At 37.9% G+C, this 26,657-nt stretch overlaps 2 protein-coding genes across 2 annotated transcripts; both read right to left on the bottom strand.

Moving 5' to 3' along the window:
• Window positions 1–26,267, bottom strand: cops8 (COP9 signalosome subunit 8). The gene is made up of 7 exons (XM_077216618.1): window positions 25,940–26,267; window positions 25,527–25,597; window positions 25,392–25,440; window positions 25,179–25,311; window positions 2,442–2,549; window positions 2,090–2,152; window positions 1–1,192 (listed from the first exon to the last, which is right to left on the bottom strand). Exons 1-7 carry the CDS (start codon window positions 26,009–26,011, stop codon window positions 1,113–1,115), a joined length of 576 nt encoding a protein of 191 aa, XP_077072733.1. The 5' UTR covers window positions 26,012–26,267; the 3' UTR covers window positions 1–1,112.
• trim63b (tripartite motif containing 63b) lies at window positions 4,936–7,214 on the bottom strand. The gene has a single exon (XM_077216617.1). It carries the CDS (start codon window positions 7,076–7,078, stop codon window positions 6,035–6,037), a length of 1,044 nt encoding a protein of 347 aa, XP_077072732.1. The 5' UTR covers window positions 7,079–7,214; the 3' UTR covers window positions 4,936–6,034.
• Window positions 26,268–26,657: the final 390 nt, after the last annotated feature.

The following is a 26,657-nucleotide window of genomic DNA, read 5'->3' as shown; positions in this document are numbered from 1 at the left end:
TAAAATCGATGGGTTTAATATTCTCACAGTACCATATGTGCCCATTGTTTCAGCACATATGGAGTGCACTTTAATTCTCAAGCTGAAAGGATGTGACAGTGGCCAACAGCTGGTACGTTTCCTCTACTTTTTCAAAACCACTCTGCGTGAGAAACTAAGAAGGCAGTGCAAAACATCTGAATAGCAGACAGAGATGCACTGTCAACAAAACATTTGTCAGACAGGGGAAAACAACTTAAATACAACTGTGTGCCTCCCAAAATAAACTGATTTAAGCTGTCGGTTGTTTGCACTGTTAAACAACACCTTTTTTTTATTTATTTTTTTCAGCTGTTTTTTTTGTGTGTGGCTATTATAAACTGAACTTTTCCTTCACTGCAACAGTTATTTCTTTTACTGCATCAACACAAGAGAATATAGTTTACATAGTATATAATTGTATGCATGGCCTTAAAAACGAGACTGGTATTAAATATTGCAAGAAGTCATTTCGATTACCTGATGTGGCAAAATTTGTAATATGATCAAATTGAAATTACGCATTTAAAAAATTTGGTGATTTATTCCAATGAGTCATTTTGTACAAGAGATGGAAATGGAAGTCTTAACCATCACAAACCATCGTCTTCGTTGGACCGAAATTACACAAAGATCAAATTTTGAACTGTAACATCAAAACAGCACAAATGGCCTGAACAATATATTCATATAGTGAACTATTTATGCAGAAAATAATTTACAATATTGACAGCAGTGCCATATTTCAAAGCAGATGTAAATTTGTACAAGTACAACCTTTCGGAAATTGTCCTATATCACTGTGGTTGAAGAGTTCAAGAAGCAGAACAGAGAAAGATGGCTGATCCATCGCTGAGCAGGACGTGTGTGTGTGTGTGTGTGTGTGTGTGTGTGTGTGTGTGTGTGTGTGTGTGTGTGTGTGTGTGTGTGTGTGTGTGTGTGTGTGTGTGTGTGTGTGTGTGTGTGTGTGTGTGTGTGTGTGTGTGTGTGTGTGTGTGTGAGAGAGAACGGTCCTTGACACCAGAGGGTTTCTTCCATAAAACTGAGTATCTGAGAAGTGTTGAGGAAGAGGATGGGAGAGAGTGGAGAGCTTATCAGTTCTCAAGAAAAGCCACGTAGTCAGTGAGTCTGGCCAGCTGTTGTTCGTTTGGAACCAGAGAGACTGGGGGCGGATCTGGAGAGAGGGGAAGGCAGAACAGAAACATGAGAGGAGCGGGGATTCCTTCAAGTCCTCTTATGATCTGCTCTATAACACATAGACATACAAATGTAAACAAAGACGTGCCTAAGAATAAACGCATGAATATGTGCGAGAGAGAGAGAGAGAGAGAGAGAGAGAGAGAGAGAGAGAGAGAGAGAGAGAGAGAGAGAGAGAGAGAGAGAGAGAGAGAGAGAGAGAGAGAGAGAGAGAGAGAGAGAGAGAGAGAGAGAGAGAGAGAGAGAGAGAGAGAGAGAGACTGTTGCAGATGCAAAAGCACAAGAAAGAAAAATGTCATGGCAACTGTTGTATTAATAAACTTCAGCTGCTTTTAGTGAAAGCTGCAGGTCATCAGTACTGGGAATAATTTCTCAATCATCAGTTACTCAAATGCATTAAAGACATCTGCACTGTCTAACGAGGCCCATGCAGAAACCCAGATGCTGCTTGTTCCTGTTCCTTTGGAATAAACGTGTCTCGTAAAAATGGTTCTCAACAGTTACAGGCAAACACATAAAAAGCTGTGTGCACTACAATACAAAACGCAAAGAGCAGCATGATTCAGAACTATGAACGGAAGGTGACCAAAAACGAATGAAATTCTTGCCATTTACAAAATGAAGGAATCTTCAAGAAACTGTGAGAGCCAATCAGAAACGAACATGAAAGCAGGATGAAAATTGAATTGGAGTGAAGTCACCCATTCACATGCTTGCTATGAAATAACCATGCAAAACCATTAACTCAACGGAACAAGGTTTTTATACAGAGGAGGGACCATGAGTAAAACCTTATGGAGGAATGAGTCATAGAGTGGACAAAAAAAAAAACATCTGTTCTTGTTGGTTATAAGAAGTGAAACACTGCCCCCACCTGGTTTCTGTGGCATGATCATCCTGGTGTTTGGATCAGCATGCCACCCATGGCTAACTACACCTTGAATGAAAGAAAAACTGACATTTACATTACATAGTACTGCACAATAAAGGGTTTTAACAATACAAGTTGCTTTTGCAGAAGATCAAGAAATTGTCACAGCCAAAATAAACTTCATTTCTAATGATGACCAAACACGTGTGAAAGTACTCCAACAGAAGTGCAGGCATGTTTAAATATATCTTCAAAATATTTTATTTACATAAAAATCCATCATATACATACTGTATGTGTGTTTGTTTGTGTGCGTGTGTGTATGTGTTGTGGCACTCTTTCTAGGATTACATACCTTTAACCGCCTCTTCTACAGAGTATCCCACAAAGGCAGCGAAGTCGTCTGCACTGATAGAGGTGTAAGCTTGAGCTACAAGCCCATATGCCCTCCTACGGGTGGACTCTACAAGAAACAAAAAAAGTGCAAGAAAAACAAATGAGAGGTTTTCCAGAGGTGGCAATCCCCCTTATTTTATTTTTTCAGCAAGAATGCATTAAAATGATCAAAAGTGACAGTAAAGACAATGTTACAAAATATTTATATTTCAAATAAATGCTGTTACATTGAACTTTTTCCCCCCGAAGAATCCTGAAAAAAATTCAGTTTACCCAAACTTATTAAGCAACACAAGTGTTTTCAACTTAGTTTATTAGTTCAGTTTCTTTCTTAAATAAAGTGCTGCTATACACCAATCAAGAAAACAACACAACAAAGACAATACAAACACAAAACCATAAAAGACTAATATTTAGTTCTCTCCTGGGTCAGACTCAAAAGCCAAGATGTAAAAGTGCTTATTCAAAGCCATTTTAAGAGCATTCAAAGTGGGGGCAGAGCAGCTGGAGAGCGGTAAGTTATTCCATAACCTAGGTCCGGTTATTGAAAAGGCACGATCACTTTTTCGCTTGAGTCGGGACCGCTGTACCTGAAGCAAAAGTTTCTCTCGAATTCTTTACTGGCTGGTGTAGAATACCAAGATCTGACAGATAAGAGGGAGTGAGGCCAGTTAAAATTTACAAAATCACTTTAACATACTGGTCAATGGTCTAGCAGCAGCATTTTGAACCAGCTGCAATCGATCCAATCCCTGCCTGGTAAAGTCCTAAATACACAACATTACAATAGTCCAGACTGGATGATATACAAGCATGGATTATCATCTACAGATCTCTAGGATTGCATAGGTTTAATCTTACCAAATAACCTCAGATAGTAAAAAAAATAGTTTTCACCACAGCGTTAACTTGTTTTGCAAAATTCAATACCCAGTTTTCAATATTCAAAAAAATATACCGAGATTATTTGCGTATGGGTGAACATTTCTAGAGAGGGGCCCCAAGTAGTTAATGAGAAGGGGGATGAGCTAAGAGGGGCAAAAACAACAACATCTGTTTTGCTCTCATTTAAAGGTGCAGTAGGACATCTGGGAAAATGCTAACTTTAGCCTGATAGCACTAAAAGTGTATATGCCCCCCTCCATGCAAATCGCTGTCCAAAGCCATGCCTCCTGAAAGCATGAACGCGCACAGCCCAGAAGACCGGAGAAAACGTTACTGCAATACATAGTGTGTCAATCACTGGTGAGAAAACTTTATAGTAACAGTACTACAATACCAAACGTAAACAAATTCTTAAAAACGGAAATAGATGCAAGTTTTCAGTTTGTTTAGCTAGCAGAACTTGTCAGTGTGTAATAATATGTATTGTATGCCAGGGGTTCCACGATGAGAGTCTGGTTGTTGTTGCTTGCCTGCCATTCTCGCTCTGTCTGCACAACGTATGTGAACGCACTGATGACTTGCGTATACAGGATGCGCAGTGGTATGCAAACACACACTGACCGACAGAGAACACATGCTATAGGACCATTCGGACCGAACGCGACGATTGAACATACATCATATGGTACTACGCCTTTTACACACAACATATATTTATAAATATACATTTAGACCGCTTAACAGAGTGATTGCTATCAGGATATGAGACGACTTTCAACCAGCATAACAAAACAAAAAATTCTGCAGCGAATCACATACAGCACCTTTAGGTGGAGAAAATTCTTAGCCATCCAGCATTTTACATCCCTTAAGACACTTAACAATGCTTGAGAGGGGACTTATCAACTGGGTGTAATGGGACATACAGTTGAGTGCCGTCAGCATAACAGTGTATGAGATCTCATATTTCCTGAAAATAGGCCTCAAACGTAACATATACAGGGAAAATAGAACTAGGCTCAATATGTATAAATAACATTTCCAAATATATGAAAGTAGTTTTTTTAATAATATTTCACTGTCATTGGTTTATTTTATTTTTATTCAAATAAATGCAGCCTTGGTGAGCATAAGATACTTCTTTGAAAAACATATATCTTCACGACACCAAACTTTTAATGGTAGTATATGTTCTCGAAGTTGTTTATGCAAAATGTGCGTTTTATTATTTAAACTTTGCTTAAGTTTACGTATAAATATTTTTAGGTGAAACAAACTGAAATCATGTTTGTTTAAACTTTCAAGTTAAATTATGCATTGAGAAATTTGATTATTGATTATTAAACAAAAGTACAATAATTTTGCTTAAAAATTAATGGCAAGGAGAGAGGACTTGAGAGGACAACCGTTGCTTTCAAATGTTATCAAGATTAAAAAGTGATGAAGTGACAACAAATACATTTACAGACAATTACTGAAACAGACTTTAAGTAATGTTGTTTAGGCACTAAAGGAATTGTGTGACATTATTCATCAACCCAATGTTAACCTAAAGAAGATACATGAAAAACAGATAAATATTTGGTTTTATTGAATTATTTATATTTCTTTGTTTGCTATAATGGAGAGAAGTATGATTCAAAGCCTTACAGACACTTCTAAACATTTTCAGCCCTTGAAATAAATAAATAACTCTCATAGCAACAGTGTTTACTAACAGCTACTGGTATGCAACACCAAGGAGGACAGCATTGACTACAAGACTGTCGTTTGGAAATTACAGGCAGACAAGAACATGTTATACAAGAATGACCTCTACAGAAAGACAACCAGATATACCCAATGTGTGAAAGAAATTTGGTCTTAGCACCTCACAAGCAACAATAAAACTTGAACAGTTACATTCAGGGGTTTTATTGTATGCTGCTTGTTTATTTTTAACAACAGTCATTCCATGTGTTTGTCAATCCATGATAGTTGCCTTGACCCTCTATCATGAATAGCAAGAGCTGCTGAGCAAGGCAGTGCTGGGGGGAGGTGGAGTGGTGTCCATCTGTCCTATTCTGGTATCCTACCCCAAGGTCCCCCCAGTCATATCTCATCCTCTTTCCTTTTAAAAATAGCATGTGCCTTTAACCAGAGAAGTTGAGAGTAAAGAGTGCACAGAGTTCACTTGTGAGTAAGTCCAAGATATTTAAACTAATTAAACTGCATCATTAAATGTGTAATTTGGTTTATAAATCTAAAAAATAATTTGAATAATTAGAATAATAATTATAAATAAATCAACTCAAATCTCAAATTTGAAAATTTTATTTAATACCAAAGCATTAAGTCCACATTTGAGTAAACTGAACACAGACCTACATAACCACATATCATGAAATGACAACAATCAATTTTTGAGTGAAACAAATGTGAAAGTATGAAGATAACTTCTAAAGTGACAACAGCAGAATTTTAACTACATTATAAAAAGTATAAAAATGGCACCTAGCAAATCTGAAATATTCTTATGATGATACGAGTTGAAATGCTGACACTGCTTAGCAGTGATATACGAACATTTAAAACATCTCTCTCAGTGTCACCATCCTTGCTTGATCTTCTTGTCCTTTCTCACATCCTATTTGACCTCCAAGACACTCTTCCTTCCCTGCAACCCATTTACTCCTCTTCCTGATCCTCAGCATCTTCAAATTCCTCCTCCTCATCTGCTCCAAAGTCCATCTTGGACAACAAAGTCTCCACATGTTCTGTATCCAGAGTGAAATGATCCATTCTTTCAAAGCCTGGCTCCGGCCTTTCTTCAGCAAGTGAGCTCTTCGCCGCATTCTTTGTCTGGACAATCAGGTTCTTAGAGGCCTGCAGGAACTCTGCAGCACTACTTTGCTCCAGTGCCAGCACTGCAGTGTCTGTTAACTCTGTGGCTGCCTGAAGACGATCCCCATAACGCCTAGCCAGATTTCTGAGAGCAGCTACCTTCTCATCCTGCTCCTTGCCAATACGTTCTAAGAGGGCATTTTTACGCTCCTCCAAGGCTGCGTACAGAGAATCGAAGCATTCACCAAGCCTTTGCTTGGCACATTGAGCATTGTCCTGAACCCCTGTGCAGGCCTCCTCCATCTGGTTGAGCAACGCCTGAAGGCGACCGTTCCCTGCCACAAGAGCATCAATGGCATTACTCAGCTCTCCTTTTTGAGCCTGATAGACACTAGCAAGTGGTGACACTTCACAGTCTTTATGTTGGCCAAATACCTTACACATGGAGCAAGTGGGAGTTTGGTGAGTCACACAGTAGATGTTGATCTTCTCGTCCTCGTGCTCTTGGCACAATGGCTCCTTGGAGCTTTTGGGTTTTATTGAAGTTTCTGTGGTGGTGTTTCCACCACCTCCACCCTCCTGCTGTTGTTTGTATATGTCAATTATGTTCTCAACTAGAAGATTTCTCTGAAGTCCATGCACGCCATGACGATCGAGAACCACTTCAAAACGGCAAGTAGGGCACCGGAAGACACCACCGGAGAAACGGTAAGGGTTTCGAGAGTCATAAAGATCACTAGCACATCCTCGACACAGGTTATGTTGACAGGGCAGGATCACCACCGGTTTAGTGAACATGTCCAGACAGATCGGGCAGCTCAGCTGTTTCTCAAGGCTCTCCATGGAGCCAGGAGACCCCAACAAAGAGGCAGTTCGCTGAATTTCCATGTCAGTGGTCAACTTGTCTCCTTTTGCTTCACTTCAGCCACTCCAGTGGCTGTCTTCTAAAAAAATAAAATAAACTGTGGAACGGCAGCAAATGATCCCTTGCAGTTATCAGATCTGTTCTGGGGCACAGTGGCCCTGGTCTTTATACTACCCTCAGCGAGGGGGTGACATGCCATTCCTCCAACCAATCAAAGCACACATTCCTATCCACTTGTTTTCAAGATTCATTTTTGGAGTTGCAAAAGCCCCCACCCCTTTAAACCAATCTGTTGTGTCATGATGATACCATAACACCCCTACCCTTTCCTGTACAGTTAGATTTCAATGGTGACATATTTTGAGTGGTGACAAAAGTTTCATGTCAAGAAAACAAAAACCCTTTGAATTTTCATAGCTAATTTCTTATTTCTTCTTCAGAAGAAAAAAAAAGCCAAATTGTACACTAACCTCTATATAAGCTCCTCCAATCTTTATTTTTTTTTTACATTTTCTGAAAATTCTGAGGAATAGTATTTTTGAAAATATATTTTATTTTGAGGAACAACCCATAAATCATTTAAAAAGCATAATTTTTTCAAAATAATTTCTTGTTCAAATGTTCTTGAGTAATTTGTTTTGTGAAAAGCAACTGTTGATGTCCTAAAACACAGTACATAGGGAACCAATGAACACATGGAAAGGGTTATTTTTAACCTATCCTTGGCCTGGGTGGGTCAGGTGTTGACACGTGGGGATCAAATGAAAGCTGTGTTTTAGCATGAACCCTTAAGTTACAGAGAAGAGATTGCAAAAGAACGGTTGCTCCAAGAACAAGAACAAGAAAAGGATACAACAAAATGTAGCATTTTAATGATAAAGTAACTTCAACACTTAAATTGTCCCTACAAGCAGTCATCATTCGAAGGATTCACACTTGGCCTATGAATAGAGTTAAATGTCTGAGCTAAGTTTAGTCATGAACCACTTGAAATTGAATTTGAGAGCAAGATATGTGCCACTTCTTACGGTAAATTCTAATTTCTTTTTGCACATCCATCCATAGTTAAATTAAATACATACAATTAAAAAAATTTGCTTGTAAAGCTAATCACACAAATAATCTATAATAATAAAGACTCGATTGATAAATTTGGCCGATCTCACGAACCGATTGCAATTTTAAAAAGTAAAACCGTAAAAAGTTGCCGCTGACGCCCATTTAAACATTGGTAAACCGAAATATTAGTAAACCATAGTAAATCGCACATATTTATTTAGAGCATAAAGTTATGTGTAAATCTTAAGAAAATCTGCACGGAGTGAAATGACATGCTGCTATGGAAGTAAAATAATGCCAAATGTTTTTGAAACAAAAAAGCCTGTTGAATTGCTCTAATCGAAAAAAAATAGGCATTGCATTAACCATGCTTGCATTTTAATGCATTGTATTTTTAGGGCTTGCATTTTTATGGGCTGAAAATTAGCATGGTTGAATATTTAAGCTGTGAATATTTCAATTCAAAACATTTCAAACACATTTTCATTATTAAAAATTCAATAATCCATATTCACCTTTCATATTTTACTTCCAAAATATTCAAACTGTTCAAATTCGACAGTAAATTCAACATTGACATCCAGAAACTGCAGGAAAAGCAGTAGATTACCATGCATAATCTCCATCTGCTGTTAGTTGATCTCACCAGCAGGAGGTGCAAGCGTGTGTTGTTGACGAAGACCAGAGCAACAGTTAGAGCAAGCCATTCATTCATAAACTCATTTACAGCAACTTAGGTGAATTTGTGTATATTTTATCATCATTATTATGACGGCTGTTATGTTAAATTCAGTGTCTTCACGGTTACTTTTCCTGTGTAGCCTACATGCATCTTTCTCTACAGTAAACGAGATAATAATGTGATTCCTCCGATGCGGATGTACGGATCCAATGTTACATTTGAGGTAGACATATTTCTCTTGGTTGTTTAGTTGCCTTAACTTTATATCGCGGTGATGTGCTGCATGCAGTAGGCTACTAAGGTTTCCCTCAATACTTCAGGATTCCCCTGCTGGACATATAAAACGCTTAACGTAGCTTAATGGACTAATACAGTGAAATAAAAGACAAAACTCGCAGGCAAGCAGATGGACTCAGAATATGAACTTAACGCGCAAAGTTTCCCAGTGATATACTGGCATAAAGTTGGCTTGACATTGGACATTTGCACATTTAGGGACCGTCTCTAAAGTTCCATACAACATTGGTATACACGTTTCTAACTTCAATAGCATTTGAAGAAACCGACTTACAGTCATAAAACCAACAATAAAGTGTCCATGTAGGTGTCAGACATAATGCACACCTTTTAGATTTTTGATATTTATTCAAATAAATTGAAGTTTGCTTTTGAAGTTAGAAATGTGTATACTAATGTTGTATGCAACTTTAGAGACGGTCCCTAAATGTACGAATGTACAACGTCAAGCCAATTTTACATTTAGCCTACATTTAGTCATTTAGCAGACGCTTTTATCCAAAGTGACTTACAGTTAAACTAGCAATAGGACAACAATATGTAAGTGCTATGACCCTTCCCAGTTTAATCTAATGCAGTACATGTAGGCATAATTATATATATATATATATATATATATATATATATATATATATATATATATATATATATATATATATATATATATATATATATATACACACACTCACCTAAAGGATTATTCGGAACACCTGTTCAATTTCTCATTAATGCAATTATCTAATCAACCAATCACATGGCAGTTGCTTCAATGCATTTAGGGGTGTGGTCCTGGTCAAGACAATCTCCTGAACTCCAAACTGAATGTCAGAATGGGAAAGAAAGGTGATTTAAGCAATTTTGAGCGTGGCATGGTTGTTGGTGCCAGACGGGCCGGTCTGAGTATTTCACAATCTGCTCAATTACTGGGATTTTCATGCACAACCATTTCTAGGGTTTACAAAGAATGGTGTGAAAAGGGAAAAACCATCCAGTATGCGGCAGTCCTTTGGGAGAAAATGCCTTGTTGATGCTAGAGGTCAGAGGAGAATGGGCCGACTGATTCAAGCTGATAGAAGAGCAACTTTGACTGAAATAAAAGGGGGGTGGTGATGGCGCAGTGGATAAGACACATGCCTCTGGTGTGAGAGATCCACTGTGAGACACCAATGTGTCCCTGATAGGGATGCTCCGATTGATCGGACGCCGATCATGATCGGCCGATATTGGCTAAAAATAGATTGATCGGCGAACCCCAAAAGCGCCGATCAAAAAAGCTGATCACGTGACGTAAATTACTTGCGCGACTTTTTCCCACCTGCATGCGTGGCGCACGGGCACACAACAGCAGAGTGGAGCTTGGCAGTGGCAACATTCTCCCTCAACGGAACGAATAGGGAGTCTCCCAACGGATTGAAGCGCGCGTCCGAGTGAAGACCGTGCACCGCGCGAGCCACAACAGAATGCGGTATCTGTGCGTATCACTTGATAAAAAAAAAAGAAATTTCAGCACTAGATCGCCTCTTATTTAACAAATGAACAAAATGAATGCTCTGAGTTAACTGGAGATGTTTTTATTTATTTGCATTGGTACATTCATGCCGCGAGATGTTTCAAAAGTGGTGGTGGTATATATTTTTTTTGATCTAACGTAGTTGATTCCTCAACTACATCAGATTCAGATTATTTTATGTAATGCCATGTCAGCATTCAAAGCTATTTTCATGGCAAAAATTAAATTATAAAAATACAAATATCATATAAATACAATAAAACAAAACGAATATAAACAAGAAGTCATTTTATACAATATATATTTTTAAATGAACTTATGATAAAAAATCCAAAACCTTTTCAGGCATAATCTCATTAAATATGTCATTTAATGAAGTAACTTCATAAAAGAGCATTCTGCTCAACTACATCAGACGTTCATAATAATAACAGACAAAAACTTGCCATAGTTTGGTCCTTTTATCAGTAACCAGTTTTGGTGTAACAAGTTGTACATTTTGTTGCCAATTAGTAAATGTAGTGGGTGTATTAAGAGGCTACAATTTCCAAATATGCCTAAGTGTAACTTGATCCCCTCCCATTAGGCTGATCTGATGTGTGTTGGTCTGCCTGACCCCTCTTTGTTTGGAATAATTTAATGTTACTCTGCCTTATTTGGGAAAGCTGGCCTACAGTAGCCTTAAGACATCTCATTTTCTAAATACAATTAAATAAACACATTTCAACACATGGTGCAAACTCTGCTAGATTATAGATAAAAGATTCCCATTCCCCTGCCATTCTGTGATCGGCAGTCGGCAGATCATGATTTTGGTGATCGGTAATCGGTGATCGGCCCCAAAAATGCTGATCGGAGCATCTCTAGTCCCTGAGCAAGACACTTAACCCCTAGTTACTCCAGAGGCGTGCGACCTCTGACATATATAGTCAGCTTTGGATAAAAGCGTCAGCTAAATGAATAAATGTAAATGTAAATAACCACTCGTTACAACCAAGGTATGCAGAAAAGCATTTGTAAAGCCACAACACGCACAACCTTGAGGCGGATGGGCTACAACAGCAGAAGACCCCACCGGGTACCACTCATCTCCACTACAAATAGGAAAAAGAGGCTACAATTTGCTAGAGCTCACCAAAATTGGACAGTTGAAGACTGGAAAAATGTTGTGTGGTCTGATGAGTCTCGATTTCTGTTGAGATATTCAGATGGTAGAGTCAGAATTTGGCGTAAACAGAATGAGAACATGGATCCATCATGCCTTGTTACCACTGTGCAGGCTGGTGGTGGTGGTGTAATGGTGTGGGGGATGTTTTCTTGGCACACTTTAGGCCCCTTAGTGCCAATTGGGCATCATTTAACTCTCTGGGGTCGAGAAACGCGCCGGCGCGTTTTGCTGTTTTTTTTCCACATAGCAGCAACATAGACTTAAAATACTCCGTCATTTTTGGTCATATAAATAAAATCAACACATGATTATAAACTATAGAGGGTCTTCTTTTTTTTGTGTACACTCACATTAACATCAAAACCGTGTGCTTTTGTAAAATGAAGAAAATAAACAGGGTGTGCTTTCTGCCTCTCTGTCTCCGTTAAATTTTTTTCTGGTGCACGTCTCTAAACTTAAACAAAGCTCAGCGAATACTATTCACACAAGCACGAGCAATATATCTTTATAATCATTTAAATTTGTACTTTTAAAATATATAATTCAAAACTAAAATAAATATTCTCTGTTTATGTAATCTATTAAAAAAGAGAGAGGTGTCAGCCGATCTCATTATCGTTCTCTCAGCTCATTATTCTGCTAATCTGACACGCCCACGGAGAGCGCGCGGTATTCAAACGCAAATGATCTGAAGCAACACATGCAAAGTGTCAACGCCCCTCATAAACGCGATAACACAACAAATGTAATCATCAGATTAATGTAGCCTACTATTTCTTCTTGCGAGGCTGTGTGAGGAATAATCCTGGGACATTTACCTCAGAACATGTACTGTTTTTTTTCATTTCGAGGAGCAACGGATCCATCTGATAAGTAAGTTTTTTTTTTATTATTGTTCTAATCGCGATATCATAGTGTATGTAAACCGCAAAAAGACTGTTTAAATATGAATCGCGTCTCTGTGTGAATGAATGAACTGAACAGTTTTTACCAAACCCTATTGCTATACTGAGATGAGTGAAAATCTACTGAAATATGTTGAAATAACGTTAAAATGTCTTTGTATTAGCAACGTATTAAACTGCAAATTAATATTTATATGCCCTAATATAGGCTATCATAAAAACAACAAACGATATGCCTATGTTACAGAAGAAATATGAAAGACAACATTTCGTCGACTAGTTTTGGATAGATTATTAACTGTTAACTGTAAACTAGACTACTGCCACATTGAATAAGCTTTTGTTCACCAATTTCTGCTCAAATGTTATATATTAGGCTATGTTTGTTTTGTCAAAAATAAAGTCATCAACTAGGATGCTATTATAGTCTTTGTTCCAATGTAGGCTTTATTCAAACTAATGAATCCTTAACTTTGAAATATGTATGATAAAATGTATACTTTAGTTTTTACAAAGAAATATGAAATATCCATCTGAGAAGTAAGTTTTTTTATTAGTGTTCTAATTGCGATATCATAGTGTATGTAAACCGCAAAAAGACTGTTTAAATATGAATCGCGTGTGTGAATGAATGAACTGAACAGTTTTTACCAAACCCTATTGCTATACTGAGATGAGTGAAAATCGACTGAAATATGTTGAAATAACGTTAAAATGTCTTTGTATTAGCAACGTATTAAACTGCAAATTAATATTGATATGCCCTAATATAGGCTATCATAAAAACAACAAACGATATGCCTATGTTACAGAAGAAATATGAAAGACAACATTTCGTTGACTAGTTTTTGGATAGATTATTAACTGTTTACTGTAGCCTAAACTATAGACTACTGCCACATTGAATGAGCTTTTGTTCACCAATTTCTGCTCAAATGTTAAATATATTAGGCTATGTTTGTTTTGTCAAAAATAAAGTCATCAACTAGGATGCTATTATAGTGTTTGTTCCAATGTAGGCTTTATTCAAACTAATGAATCCTTAACTTTGAAATATGTATGATAAAATGTATACTTTAGTTTTTACAAAGAAATATTACACTTGAAATATTGTTATTTTAATTGTTGCTGTAATTGTAACCTTTTTAATAAAATAGCAAATAATATATTTACAAGGTAGATTTAAACAAAATCTTAAAAGGTCAATATAAGCCTTCTCTTCAAATTATTTGTATTGTGTTTTATTAGTGACAAATTTGGGGAGAGGATACATATCCAAAACTTTCTGAAAATACAGTATGAGAATTAACTACACAATTACTAGAAATGTTCACCTTGGATATTATACAATTTGCAAGCAAAAATACAAGTGGAAAAATACTATTTTTTTATAGATGTTTCCAACTGTGAACCAATTTTGTAGTATATATACACATTTCTTTTCTTGTGTCCTTGTATTCTTTCTTGTGGCTCAGTGACACACCTGTGAAAAGCTCATTATGCAGGCTCATTAAACAGGTCTTTTGTCTTCACAGGTGTGAATCAGACCATTATACATGAGTCACGCCCATTTCGCATATTGCCTTTCCAAACAAAAAGTGTTTTACTAAATTTAAATCAATGTATTGTTTTATGTGAATGATTTGGAAGGATGATTTTCAGATCATTTTGAAGCAAAAATCCTAGGCGAGAACATCCATTAGTCAAAAGTCTTGTGGACACATATTTAGTATGTGTTTTGTGGCCTTATTTCAGAGACTTTAAGTTTTAGTTTTTTCAATAACCATGCATAAACAATATTCTCTCAAAAATACAAACATGTACATACATCTTGCTAACATATTATGGTAGCCCTGTTTGTGCTATATAGAGTGAATTTACACCTTTGCCATTAACATGTTTATAAATAACTGAAAAAAGCACAAATGTTAGAGCATGTCAGAACACCTCCAGGACCCCAAAACACATAGGACCCCAGAGGGTTAAATGCCACGGCCAACCTGAGCATTGTTTCTGACCATGTCCATCCCTTTATGGCCACCATGTACCCCTCCTCTGATGGCTACTTCCAGCAGGATAATGCACCGTGTCACAAAGCTCGAATCAATTCAAATTGGTTTCTTGAACATGACAATGAGTTCACTGTACTAAAATGGCCCCCACAGTCACCAGATCTCAACTCAATAGAGCATCTTTGGGATGTGGTGGAACGGGAGCTTCGTGCCCTGGATGTGCATCCCACAAATCTCCATCAACTGCAAGATGCTATCCTGTCAATATGGGCCAACATTTCAAAAGAATGCTTTCAGCACCTTGTCGAATCAATGCCACGTAGAATTAAGGCAGTTCTTAAGGCGAAAGGGGGTCAAACACAGTATTAGTTTGGTGTTCCTAATAATCCTTTAGGTGAGTGTGTGTATATATACACACACACAGAGAGAGAGAGAGAGAGAGAGAGAGAGAGAGAGAGAGAGAGAGAGAGAGAGAGAGAGAGAGAGAGAGAGAGAGAGAGAGAGAGAGAGAGAGAGAGAGAGAGAGAGAGAGAGAGAGAGAGAGAGAGAGAGAGAGAGAGAGAGAGAGAGAGAGAGAGAGAGAGAGAGAGAGAGAGAGAATAAAATAGAATAGAATAGAATAGATGAGAAACTGTTAGTATTAATTGATCAAGTGTTGATTTTATGCCAGTATATCACTGGGAAATGCTCAGAATGAAACTTTGCGCGTTTAGTTCATATTCTGAGTCCATCTGCTTGCCTGTAGCCTATATAGTACAGCCTACATCGCCAATATGGTGCGAGTTTGGTCTTTTATATCACTGTATTAGTCCATTAAGCTACGATATCCTTGAGTATGATGAGGTATTAAAGGAAACCGATTATAATCCCGTTAATGGTTGAGAAAGTTAAACAAGGAAAGTTACTGAATTAAACATAAACATAGCTTTTGTTTCTTTATCATCTTTTCCGCATATATACTGACCCAGATAATCATCACAAAAACTCTGCATGCTCAATTGCTGTAAAAGAGTTTATGAATGAATGGCTTGCTCTAACTGTTGTTCTGGTCTTCGTCAATAACACACGCTTGCATTCTCCTGCTGGTGAGGTCGACTAACAGCAGATGGAGATTATGCTCGGTAATCTACTACTTTTCCTGCAGTTCCTGGATGTCAATGCTGAATTTACTGTCGAATTTGAACCACTGAATTTGTGTAAGCGAATTTGCAAAGCGAAATTAAATGGACCGAAAATTGCCTGTTGAATATTTTTAGTAGGGCTGGGTATTGTTAGGAATTTCACAATTCGATTCGATTTCGATTCTTGAGGCTTCGATTCGATTTCGATTCGATTCGATATTGATTTATTAGCTTCGATATCGATTCAATGATTAGTAAATAGACAAGTAATTAAGTACCTGAGTATATTTTTAAATAATGTGTGCAGTATTACCAATGTTTAAGAGCAAATTGACCCCAGCATGTTTCCTGTCATGGTTTATTTAGCAGAACAAACTGTCCAATATCGTACAAGTGTTGAATACAAACCACAACTGTAACAAACAGGTGCTTTATTGACACACCTCTAAAGTGCATGTAACTGTAATAGGAAGTATATTTCTTTATTCCTATACATTCAGGTTATAAAAGAAATGTAAACAGAAACAAAATGTGCATACTCATAAAAAAATGCGCTTTGTGAGGCACACGCGCGCACATTCGCGAATACACACGCACGGACTCTTGATCTCTTTCTCTCTGTCGTGCGCGCGCTACGCGGTTTGGAGCTCGCGAGCTCTAGATTTCGGGAGATTTGAACTAATTTGCGGACATCAGCGAGCCGCTATCAATATGCGGGAGACTCCCGGAGACTTATTGTTGTTCTTATTATCATTTAGGGGGGCTTAGGAACATTTTGGGGTAGCTTCAGCCCCCCTAAAATAGTCCTAACGACGTCCCTGGTTGGTGGTGCAGGCTTGAACGGAGTGCAGCTGCTGTCCGTCATCTTGCTGTTTTGGTAAAGCGAGTCTTGTACAACGCTGAACGCTCTCACTAGAGTGTCGCACACAGCGCCGCCACTGGCCGGTGGGCTGAATCGATTCATAGGATTTGATGAATCGATATTGAATTGAGAAACAAATAATTGCAATGCATTGATGAATCGATATTTTTACCCAGCCCTAATTTTTAGACAGTTTGAATATTTTGGAAGTGAAATATGAAAGGCGAGTATGGATTATTGGATTTTTAATAATTAAAATGTGTTTGAAATGTCTTGAATTGAAATGTTCACAGCTTAAATATTCAACCATGTTGAATTTCAGCCCATAAAAAATGCAAGCCCTAAAAATACAATGCATTAAAATGCAAGCATGGTTAATGCAATGCCTATTTTTTTTCCAAGTAGTGCAATTCAACAGGCTTTTTTGTTTCAAAAACATTTGGCATTATTTTACTTCCATATTCTGCTTGGCTAAAGCTATAACCATGTCGTGATCATGATGCAGTGATTTTCCAATGTCATTTGAAAGTTCAACCAATAGAAACTGGATCTCTGGTATGGTAGGAATGATGTGTTAGACCAATCAGTAGGGATGCACCGAAATTTCAGTCGATAATTTTATATAATGGCATTTTCGTTTTTTGGCCGAGAGAGAAAAAAGGCTGAAAATATATGCTGCCCCACCCCTCAACGATTAGCGCTCAGGTTTCACTCTCGTGGTGCATTTTTTTTAACTTTGCAAGCGGCTCTAGCCTAGAAATCTAGACGCACCCTAGCGGCAGCAAAAATTATTTTGCAGAAAGGGTGGTCTAGCAACTCTCCATAGACTTTTGAGCTGGAAAAAGCAAACTCTGGTCAGGCCAATCACATCGTGTATAGAGTTGGTGGGCGGGCTTAACATAATGACGGCAGAGTTGTGACGGTTCTGCGCATAGTTCCGCGTGATTTCCCTGCTGCTTGAAAACAAAGAAGATGCTGCTGGCGAACAGCGGTCTTTCGAATCGGCTTTGGCCGCGACTCTGGATGACTTGGAGTTAAGAGAACGTCACTTAAGTCATTCTTAAAAAAGGAAGATGTGTTTGGAATTTTTGACGACCGGATACGGCAAAAGTTTAATATATCAACTAGCTCCGCTGGTAGAAAAACGCATGGGGGACTCACTCAGCCACAGCCGTTCGTTGCTCTGGTTGGTTGTAGCGCTGTCCTATTGCGTGCAGAGGGAATTTGAAAGACAACCATTTATCCCGCCCCTCGGATTGAGGTATGCCAATTGTGAGTTCCCAGCCCTAACATCTTGATAGGTCTCGCTTGCCAGGCTAAAGCGGCTACACTTCCGAAGAACTTCGAGCAACTGTACCGACACCCAGTTTTCTCTGCTCAATGTTCAGCTTCGTCTGTTCAAATAACGTTTCGACATGAAATTTCTCTGTAGAAGACTTGTTTCTGTTTGCAATAGCCCAATACTGTACTGTAACATGGTATGGTATAGATGTGCTGGGTAAAGCTGGTAAAATGATGCTTCAATCTCATTCTCTGCTCCCCACTCTGATAATAATAGCTTGGACTATATATTATTTTGATTATTGGTCAAAAAATAAATCTGTTAAATCTGATTATGTTGTACAGAACTGAATGAGGAATAATTTATTGATATTTAATATTATTTTAATATATTTTCAGTCCAATTTGGTGTTACTTTAAATAAAAGTGTGATAATTTTATTAGCTTTTTAAATTCAAATTTAAAATACAATTTTTAGATTCAAAAAAAGTCTAATATTAACAATTTTAAAGGGTTAGTTCACCCAAAAATTACAATTATGTCATTAATGACTCACCCTCATGTCGTTCCAAGCCCGTAAGACCTCCGTTCATCTTCGGAACACAGTTTAAGATATTTTAGATTTAGTCCGAGAGTTTTCTGTCCCTCCATTGAAAATCTATGTACGGTATACTGTCTTTGTCCAGAAAGGCAATAAAGACATCATCAAAGTAGTCCACGTGACCTTAGGGGGTTAGTTAGAATATTTTGAAGCATCGAAAATACATTTTGTTCCAAAAATAACAAAAACGATGACTTTATTCAGCATTGTACTCTCTTCCGGTTCTGTTGTCAATCCGCGTTCATTCTTCCCCTGTGTCGAAATCCTTAGACATGTTTGCAAAGATTGTTTTTTTTACAGCGTGCCTGACTCCCTCAGACTGTAAACGAAGCTCGGGCGCACCAGATAACACGTCAGCTCGTCTTACGTCAGCGGACTCATGAACGCGGATTGACAACAGAACCGGAAGAGAATACAATGCTGAATAAAGTCGTCGTTTTTGTTATTTTTGGAACAAAATGTATTTTCGATGCTTCAAAATATTCTAACTAACCCACTGAGGTCATAATATTAATACATTTTTTTTTAACTCCTAATCTATTCAAATTCAAATAATAACAATTTCAGTCGCTATGATATCCCAGAAGGGTCTGACTTTGTGGCAGTACGAAGGCCAATCATTCTCATGTTTTTTGGTCTTGTCTCAGAGTCTCCAGCAATGCTGGGGGGACTTGAGTTGCTTACTTTTGATATGAGGTGTGATGAAATATCTGATTATGTTTTTCCAGCCAAATTCTCTCCACTGTCTTGAGCTGGTGGAAGTGTGTTGAAATAGACAAATAGAATGCCAATCATCCTCTACTGACACCTTGATTTGTAGTTCAGATTCCCACTTTTGTTTTAGATACAGTGAATTAGTACCGTTAAAATTTTGTAGGCATTTATACAGTCTAGAAACAATTTTTGAGGGTAATTTTTGGTATGCTCCCGACACCAATTCTATCAATTCACAGCATCCTGTGATAGGTGAGACCTTATCTCTAAATCATAAAAGTGCCGTAATTGGATGTACCTAAACAAGTCAGAGTTGTTCAGGCCAAATTCCCTCTTTACTTCCTCAAATGATTTAAAACCCTGAACCTTTGGTTAGCATACACACTGCAGTGATTCCCTTTCCAATCCACTTTCTAAATGTGCTGTCCAATTGACCACTTCTAAAATCAGGATAGAAAGAAGGCCAAATCAAGGATTTACAATCACCTTCGAATTTGTATTTTTTCAACGTGTCCCACCAGAGCTTAATGGTTGTTTCGACTATGGGACTCCCCTCTTTCAACTGTATATTAGTTTTCTCACCCAGTCTTGATTGAGGTAGAGACGTTGGGAAATAGTTAACTTCAATTTGTTTCCATTTGGAATAATACTTAGGTGAGCACCAATAGATAATATACCTCAATTGGGCCGCTGTAAAATATTCTTTAAGATTTGGAAGGGAGAACCCCCCTTTCAATTTCACCAACTGAAGCGTTTTAAATCTAATCCTTGGTTTTGCCCCTCTCCATACAAATCTACTCATTTGCTTATCCCATTTAGCAAACTGAGAATCGGGTATTACAACTGGTAGAGATATAAATAAGTATAACAATCGGGGTAACAGATTAATCTTAATCACCTCAACCCTGGAATTAAAATCAAAACTAGGTTTGTCCATTTAGTCAGGTCCCTTTGTATTACCTCGTTTATTTTACTATAATTAGCCTCGTATAATGAACTGAGATCTCGCGTCAAAAAAATACCTAAATATTTAATTTGTTCTGAGTCCCATTTGAGTTTGTGTTTTCCCCTAATTTGATCAGATGGACTGTAATTAATACAGAGGACTTGAGTCTTAGTCACAAGTCTTTTAAGATGTTTAGAAGTTTGGGGAATGTTTGATCAGGATTTTGAAGATATACTATTACGTCATCTGCAAAGAGACTTATTCTTTGTTCTTCATTGGACACCATTACTCCTTTGGCCCAATGCTTGCAACAAACATCAGAGCTCAGAGGCTCAATAAACAGGGCAAAGAGGGAGGGGCTTAAACAGCAGCCCTGCCTGCTTCCTCTGAAGAGCTCAAAGTTATCAGTCAAGTCGCCGTTTAATTTGATTCTTGCCAACGGCTTATGATATAAGGCTTGTATACACTTAATGTTAGAATCATTGAATCCCAGTCTTTTCAAAACTGCAAATAGATAGTTCCAACTGACTCTATCAAAGGCCTTTTCGGCATCAAGGCTTACTAAGGCTATTGGGATATTTTGTTTTTTAACTTCATTAATTATATGTAAGGAACGTTGTATGTTGTCTTGGGCTTGGCGCCCCTTAATAAATCCCGTCTGATCCTCGTCTATTAAATCAGGAAGGAAAGACTCTAATCTTTTAGCTATAATGAAGGTAAAAATTGTATAATCGACATTTAGGATGGAAATTGGGCGACATGATTCACAGTTATCACTGTTCTTCCCCTCTTTTAATATGACTGAGATAATAGCCTCCCTCCATGAAGGGGGGCACTTTGCGTTTTTTTAAAGTATAGTTAAATTAATCCAACAGTAAAGGTGTCAGATCATCTCGAAATACCTTATACCATTCATTGGGAAAGCCATCACTCCCCGGGCTTTTATTGCTTTTCAATCTACTTATTGCCCTATCAAGTTCTACTTCAGTAATAGGTCTAGATAGCATCTCGTTCTGGGTAGATCCTATGGAGGGGAGATCTAAATTTGTCAAAAAGTCTTCAATTTCGTTTCCGTCTACTTGAATCGATTGATCATACAAGGATTTATAATAGGATTGAAAGGTATCTTTAATTTTCCCTGGGTCAAAAGTTAACTCTCCAGTTGAGTAATCTCTAATTTTGTTAATTGAATTTCTCAATTGTTGTGATCTAAGGCGTCTTGCCAGAATTTTTGTCGCCTTCGGGCCTGCTTCATAAAAAGTTTGTTTTGTAAATCTCATTTTCTTTTCCATCTCTTCTTTTGCTAGTTCTGACAGTTGATTTCTTAAGTCTTTTATACTTTCACCCAGCAATACACTTTTATCTGAATGCTGTTTTATTTCTTGTTCTCTCAATTTTTCTTCTAATTTGGCCTGAGTTAGTCTTTTCATTTTATGCATACGTGCCGTTCTTGATATCAATTTGCCTCGCATATCAGCTTTTACAGTATCCCATTAAATTATTGATTCTATTTGATCATCATTGTTATCAGAGATACAGTCTTGAATTTCTTTTCTCATTTCTTGCACCACCTTATCATTATTGATAATGCTGACATTCGTCCTCCATGTAGTTTTTCTAATTAGATTACTTAAATGGATGGTCAAATGGACAGCATTGTGATCTGAAATATCTGCTATTCCTACGCTACAGTCTCTGACACGGTGTCGATCAATAGTATTCATCAGGAAAAAATCAATCCGAGAGTGGACCTTATGAGCTGCTGAATAGTGAGTATAGTCTCTTTCTAGTGTGGAAAGCTCTCCACACATCGAACAGGTCCGCCTCCTTTATTAGTTTTTTAAGATCTTTTGATTTATTACTAATATATCTTTTTTTGCTGGTTGAATCCTTAGCGTGGTTTAAAAGTGAGTTCCAGTCACCTCCACAAATCAAAACTCCCTCGGTGTTGGAAGTAATCTTGTCAAATAGTAGTTGAAAAAACTTCCGATCACCTTCTGGAGGTGCGTATACGTTTACTAGAAAAACAATTGAGTTGTCAATTCTGCCTTTAACGATCACGAATCTATCGTCCTTATCAAAGTCTTCCTCCATCAAATCAAAGTTAACAGAATTAGAAACAAGGGTGATCACTCCTCTCCTTCTACTATTTTTATAAGCACTAGAGAAAGAATTTCTGTATCCAAACTTTTTAAATTTAATATTTCTTGGAGGAAGACTAACTGTGCTTTACACCTTTTTAATTTAGTTAGTAACCTACTTCTCTTAATTGGATTGCCAAGACCATTTACAATTATTGAAACAATTTTAAGTTCACCCAAGCCACTCATGTTTGATGAACATAGAGAAAAAAGCCCCCGCAAACAAACATGAACTAAGAACAATAACTTCAAAAACAAAACGAACTGAACGATACCTGTGACTTCCATTCAGTGGGAAAATTGTCGGTCCCACCATGACCCCGTTGGAGGGTCTAGGGATGGTTCTCCAAAAAAAAGAGGTCCCTATGCAAAGGTTCAGAGGCGTAGAAATCACCTCCATCCTTAAAGTCCAACGATATAACGCCATCTACATGTGCCGCTCTACCTAAACAATGAATGAGCGAAGACTGAGAGATTGATTTGTGATTATGAAAATGTCCATATCCTAGAAATCAGATTCCGCTTCTTTGAAACTCCTTCAGCCTCAATTTTGCCCTTTGCGCTGTAGTTGGTACATAGTCCTTGGATGATTGGCCCTCCCGCTGCCATACGTTTAACTTTTGGAGCCAGATTTCCGCGTCCTCTTCCGTCACAGCCGGCAACTCCACATCGAGACCTCGCCTCCTTAGCTCTAGCCCCGCTTCGCGTGCGGAGCCGTATACTTTAGCACCTTCCTCCCAGTGAATACGCATATTTGTGTACGCCGTTTGAAAGCGAATGCCTTTCTCCTTCAGCACCTTTTTGATCTTCTGGTACTCCTTTCTCCTTTGGACAATTTCTGAAGCGTAGTCGTGGTCAAAATAGATGTTCCTGCCGCTTAGTTGAAAAACTCCCTTTTTCCACGCTTCCTTTAGTATCCTCTCTTTAATAGTGAATTCCTGGAAATTGACTATGATAGGTCTTTTGGTGCGGCACTGGGCCGCCTGGAAAGGGCTCGGTGGGCTCGCTGTATTTTAAGGTCCAATTCGGCTGGTAATGCCAGCTGTCGCTGGAGGAAATCTGCAACAAAATTAATTCAAAAAATTGCTGCTCTGCGTGGCTAGCCTTGGACGACGAAGCGTTTTTGTCCCGAGTTTTCGACATTTTCGCCACCAAAAAGGATGTACCAGTCTCGAGTATATGGTGGAAAAGATTATCAGAATTGGAGAGCGATCAACAAGCACGTCTAGTCTCTACGCCATTACACTGGAAGTCTCACAATTTTTTTTTTTTTTTTTATGAAATTAATAATAATTTGTTAAAAAGTAATTTTCGGTTTTCGGCAGAGTGCATCCAGAAATTTCGGTTTCGACCCAGAATTTTCATTTTGCTGCATCCCTACCAATCAGACACTGCTTTATAGCTGGAGCAGGCTTGGATTTCATCGATCACTCAGATTGACAGGTCTTAATTTGCCATGCATCATAGAATAGGAGTGCACATCTGAAACAGTGCTGGAAGAGAATCACAAATCAACCAGGATCTTATTACTTGTTTCATATTCTATGTAACTATTAAAGTGGCCCTATTATGCTTCTCCACTTTTTCAAAGTTGCTGTTTGAGCATAAAAATGCGAACGATAAAATGGTGGATCGTATCTATAATGCAGGGAAATTATAACAAACATTCCACTCTGAAACGTCCTGTGAAATACGTGCTTGCAAAGTCTGTGCATGAAATACGTTTTGCACAATCCTCTTGTTCATTAACATTGTCAGGGTCTGACTTGGGCTTGAATTGGTTTGAAATTGACGGCATCCGTAATATTTACACTAGAGAAGAACTCGCAGTTATGGAGGGGCGGCACATTTCCCGAACACGCGCTAACCGGTGCCAATCACAACACACTGGGCCAGCTAATCAATCGCAGCACTTTTCGTATTTCGGAAGGAGGGGCTTCATCGAAACAGGAACTATACGGCATGTTCGAGCCAGACTGGGAAGAGAGGTGCTGTATTAATGTAAAATATGTGAAACAATGTGTTTTTTAAACAATCAAGCATGAAAACTTATTCTAGTACACCCCAAAAACAAAATAAAGACTTTGTAAAAGGGCATAGTAGAACCACTTTAATATCTGTATGCTTTGTGGCGTTTACACACGCAAGTAGTTCTCATGTCAGTAAAACACTCACATGTTTGGAGAGGTTTTTAGACTTTTGATAAAAAGGGTACCATTGTTCCAAATGTTATAACTTTTGATTGCTTTGAGATATCAACACAAAATTTGTAAAAATAACCTCTGTGTACTTGATACCTTGTTGTTGTTTTTTGTTTGTTTGTTTTTTGTAGAGTTAAAAACCATTACTTTAAGTATGCCACCTGCAATCATGAGAAATCATTATGTATGCCACATGAAATCAGGGTTTAAGGGGATTAAAACCAAGAAGCATAGTCATGATTACAGCAAAAACACCAAAAATATCTAAGATGGAGGGGGCCTTTTTGTAAGACAACCGGGGGACCTTCGTGTCAGAAAAGTTGAGAACAACTGATTAAGATGACCAACCAACAATTAATGAATCTCACTGTTTCATTATTACATTATAACATTATCAAAGCCAGTATATAGACAGCTAAAAAGGGCTGTGAGTCTAGATCTGGCCAAGCACGGAACCCTACAATTTCTTAAATGTCAAATCATATTGAGGATTTGTTTAATTAAACAGACAAGAAAAACCACAGTGCAAATGAAAAGTTCAAGGCCAATATACCCATCTTCATTATATATTTCATTTTAGGAATATAGCATAAACCCCAAGCCAAATGATCTGAGTAACTTACCTTGTAAAGCTTCCATCACAGGGAGAATGCTTTCAGACCACTGGTAAGCAGCAATAGCGGTGTAGATCCCTGGAAAGTCTCGCTGCCAGATATGCTGTCCTACTGCCCATATAGCCGCCAGCTCTGGGTTTGCCTGTAATTAAAATCTGTATCAAATATCTCAAATGTATTGTGCTTTATGTTAGACTAATTGGAAGCAAACATAAAACTTACTGTTTTGATTGCTTGGGGTATCCGTTTCCAAAGGTATCTAGCATTATTCCTGCATAAAGCAAGTGGCTATTATGACACTCAACTGATAATTTAAATGTATATTAACATCAAATATAATGTATGTAATATACTCACATGTCATTATGCAGGAGATACAGGACTAGTAACTGAGAATACACCTGAGGTGTAGCAATGCCACCGGGAGCCTACGATACAAGGTAACATGCTTTAAAATGAATGACATTTAGGAGATGAATATGACAATTTGTATAAAAACAATCAGTCATGCCTATAATAAAATAACAAATAAACACGAGCACAAAGAAAACTAATACTACAAACAAAACTTCATAAACATTTACACACAATAACACGTGAATGAGTCTAAAAGTCTCTGTTTTATCTTACACTGATGCCTAACGTTAGAGCTGGCTTTACATGACTAATGTTGTACAACTGACAGACCCAGATACTGATGCTGTTTAGCAGATAACAAACAATCTGCAAAATAAACGCATTAACAAATCAATATCTCTGCCTGCTTTTACCTCCAGCTCTTGAGTTTCAAACTGCAACAGCAGTTTTTCATCAGGTTCAGCCATCATGACAGACACGGGCATCTTTTACAGGAGCTTCATATGCTAACGGCTAAGGAAAACAAACCGCTGCTGCTCTGGCTCTGCGACACCACACTGACCCCTGCTGAACTGGAGAGCAAACGACGCCAACATGCCTCTTATATTTTTGAATAACCATTAGCTGAAAAACAAAAATGTGAGGACTGGAGGTACTGGTGGCTAGTTTTACTCCTATTAGCACGTATATTGATGCACATTACAGAGTCGCTCTACTTCCTTCAGAGACCCATTTGTGCACAGATATGAGAAGGCTTAACAGCTCACTGAACTGCTCTTCTCAGAAAAGCATAATTGTGAGGTCAAATTTGATTGACTGTCCTACTGCTAGGCCAGCTGCTCACCAGGTTGTCTAGAGAGAAGATAATTTGTCTATAATTTACCTCTCCTAACACTACACTGTATTTAGAAGCATCTCCTAAAGATTGTAACTGTGATTGTTTACACATGGAGAAGTCCTTGCGTTGTATGTTTAAAAACTTTCTGAAGTTGCACCAAATATTCCGTTATATTGCCCTTGTGATAATACACTTTATTAATCCTTTGCTTGCTCTCCACTCTTGTATGACTGACTGAGATTTCACATTGGTTTTGACATAATGCTAACTTCAGTCTTATAAACACTTAGATC

Source organism: Siphateles boraxobius, unplaced genomic scaffold, assembly GCF_051911475.1.
Source record: "Siphateles boraxobius isolate OS27281-9 unplaced genomic scaffold, OSU_SipBor_1 7, whole genome shotgun sequence".
In the NCBI taxonomy this organism is placed as follows: domain Eukaryota; kingdom Metazoa; phylum Chordata; class Actinopteri; order Cypriniformes; family Leuciscidae; genus Siphateles; species Siphateles boraxobius.
This window is presented reverse-complemented; position numbering and strand designations above follow the sequence as displayed.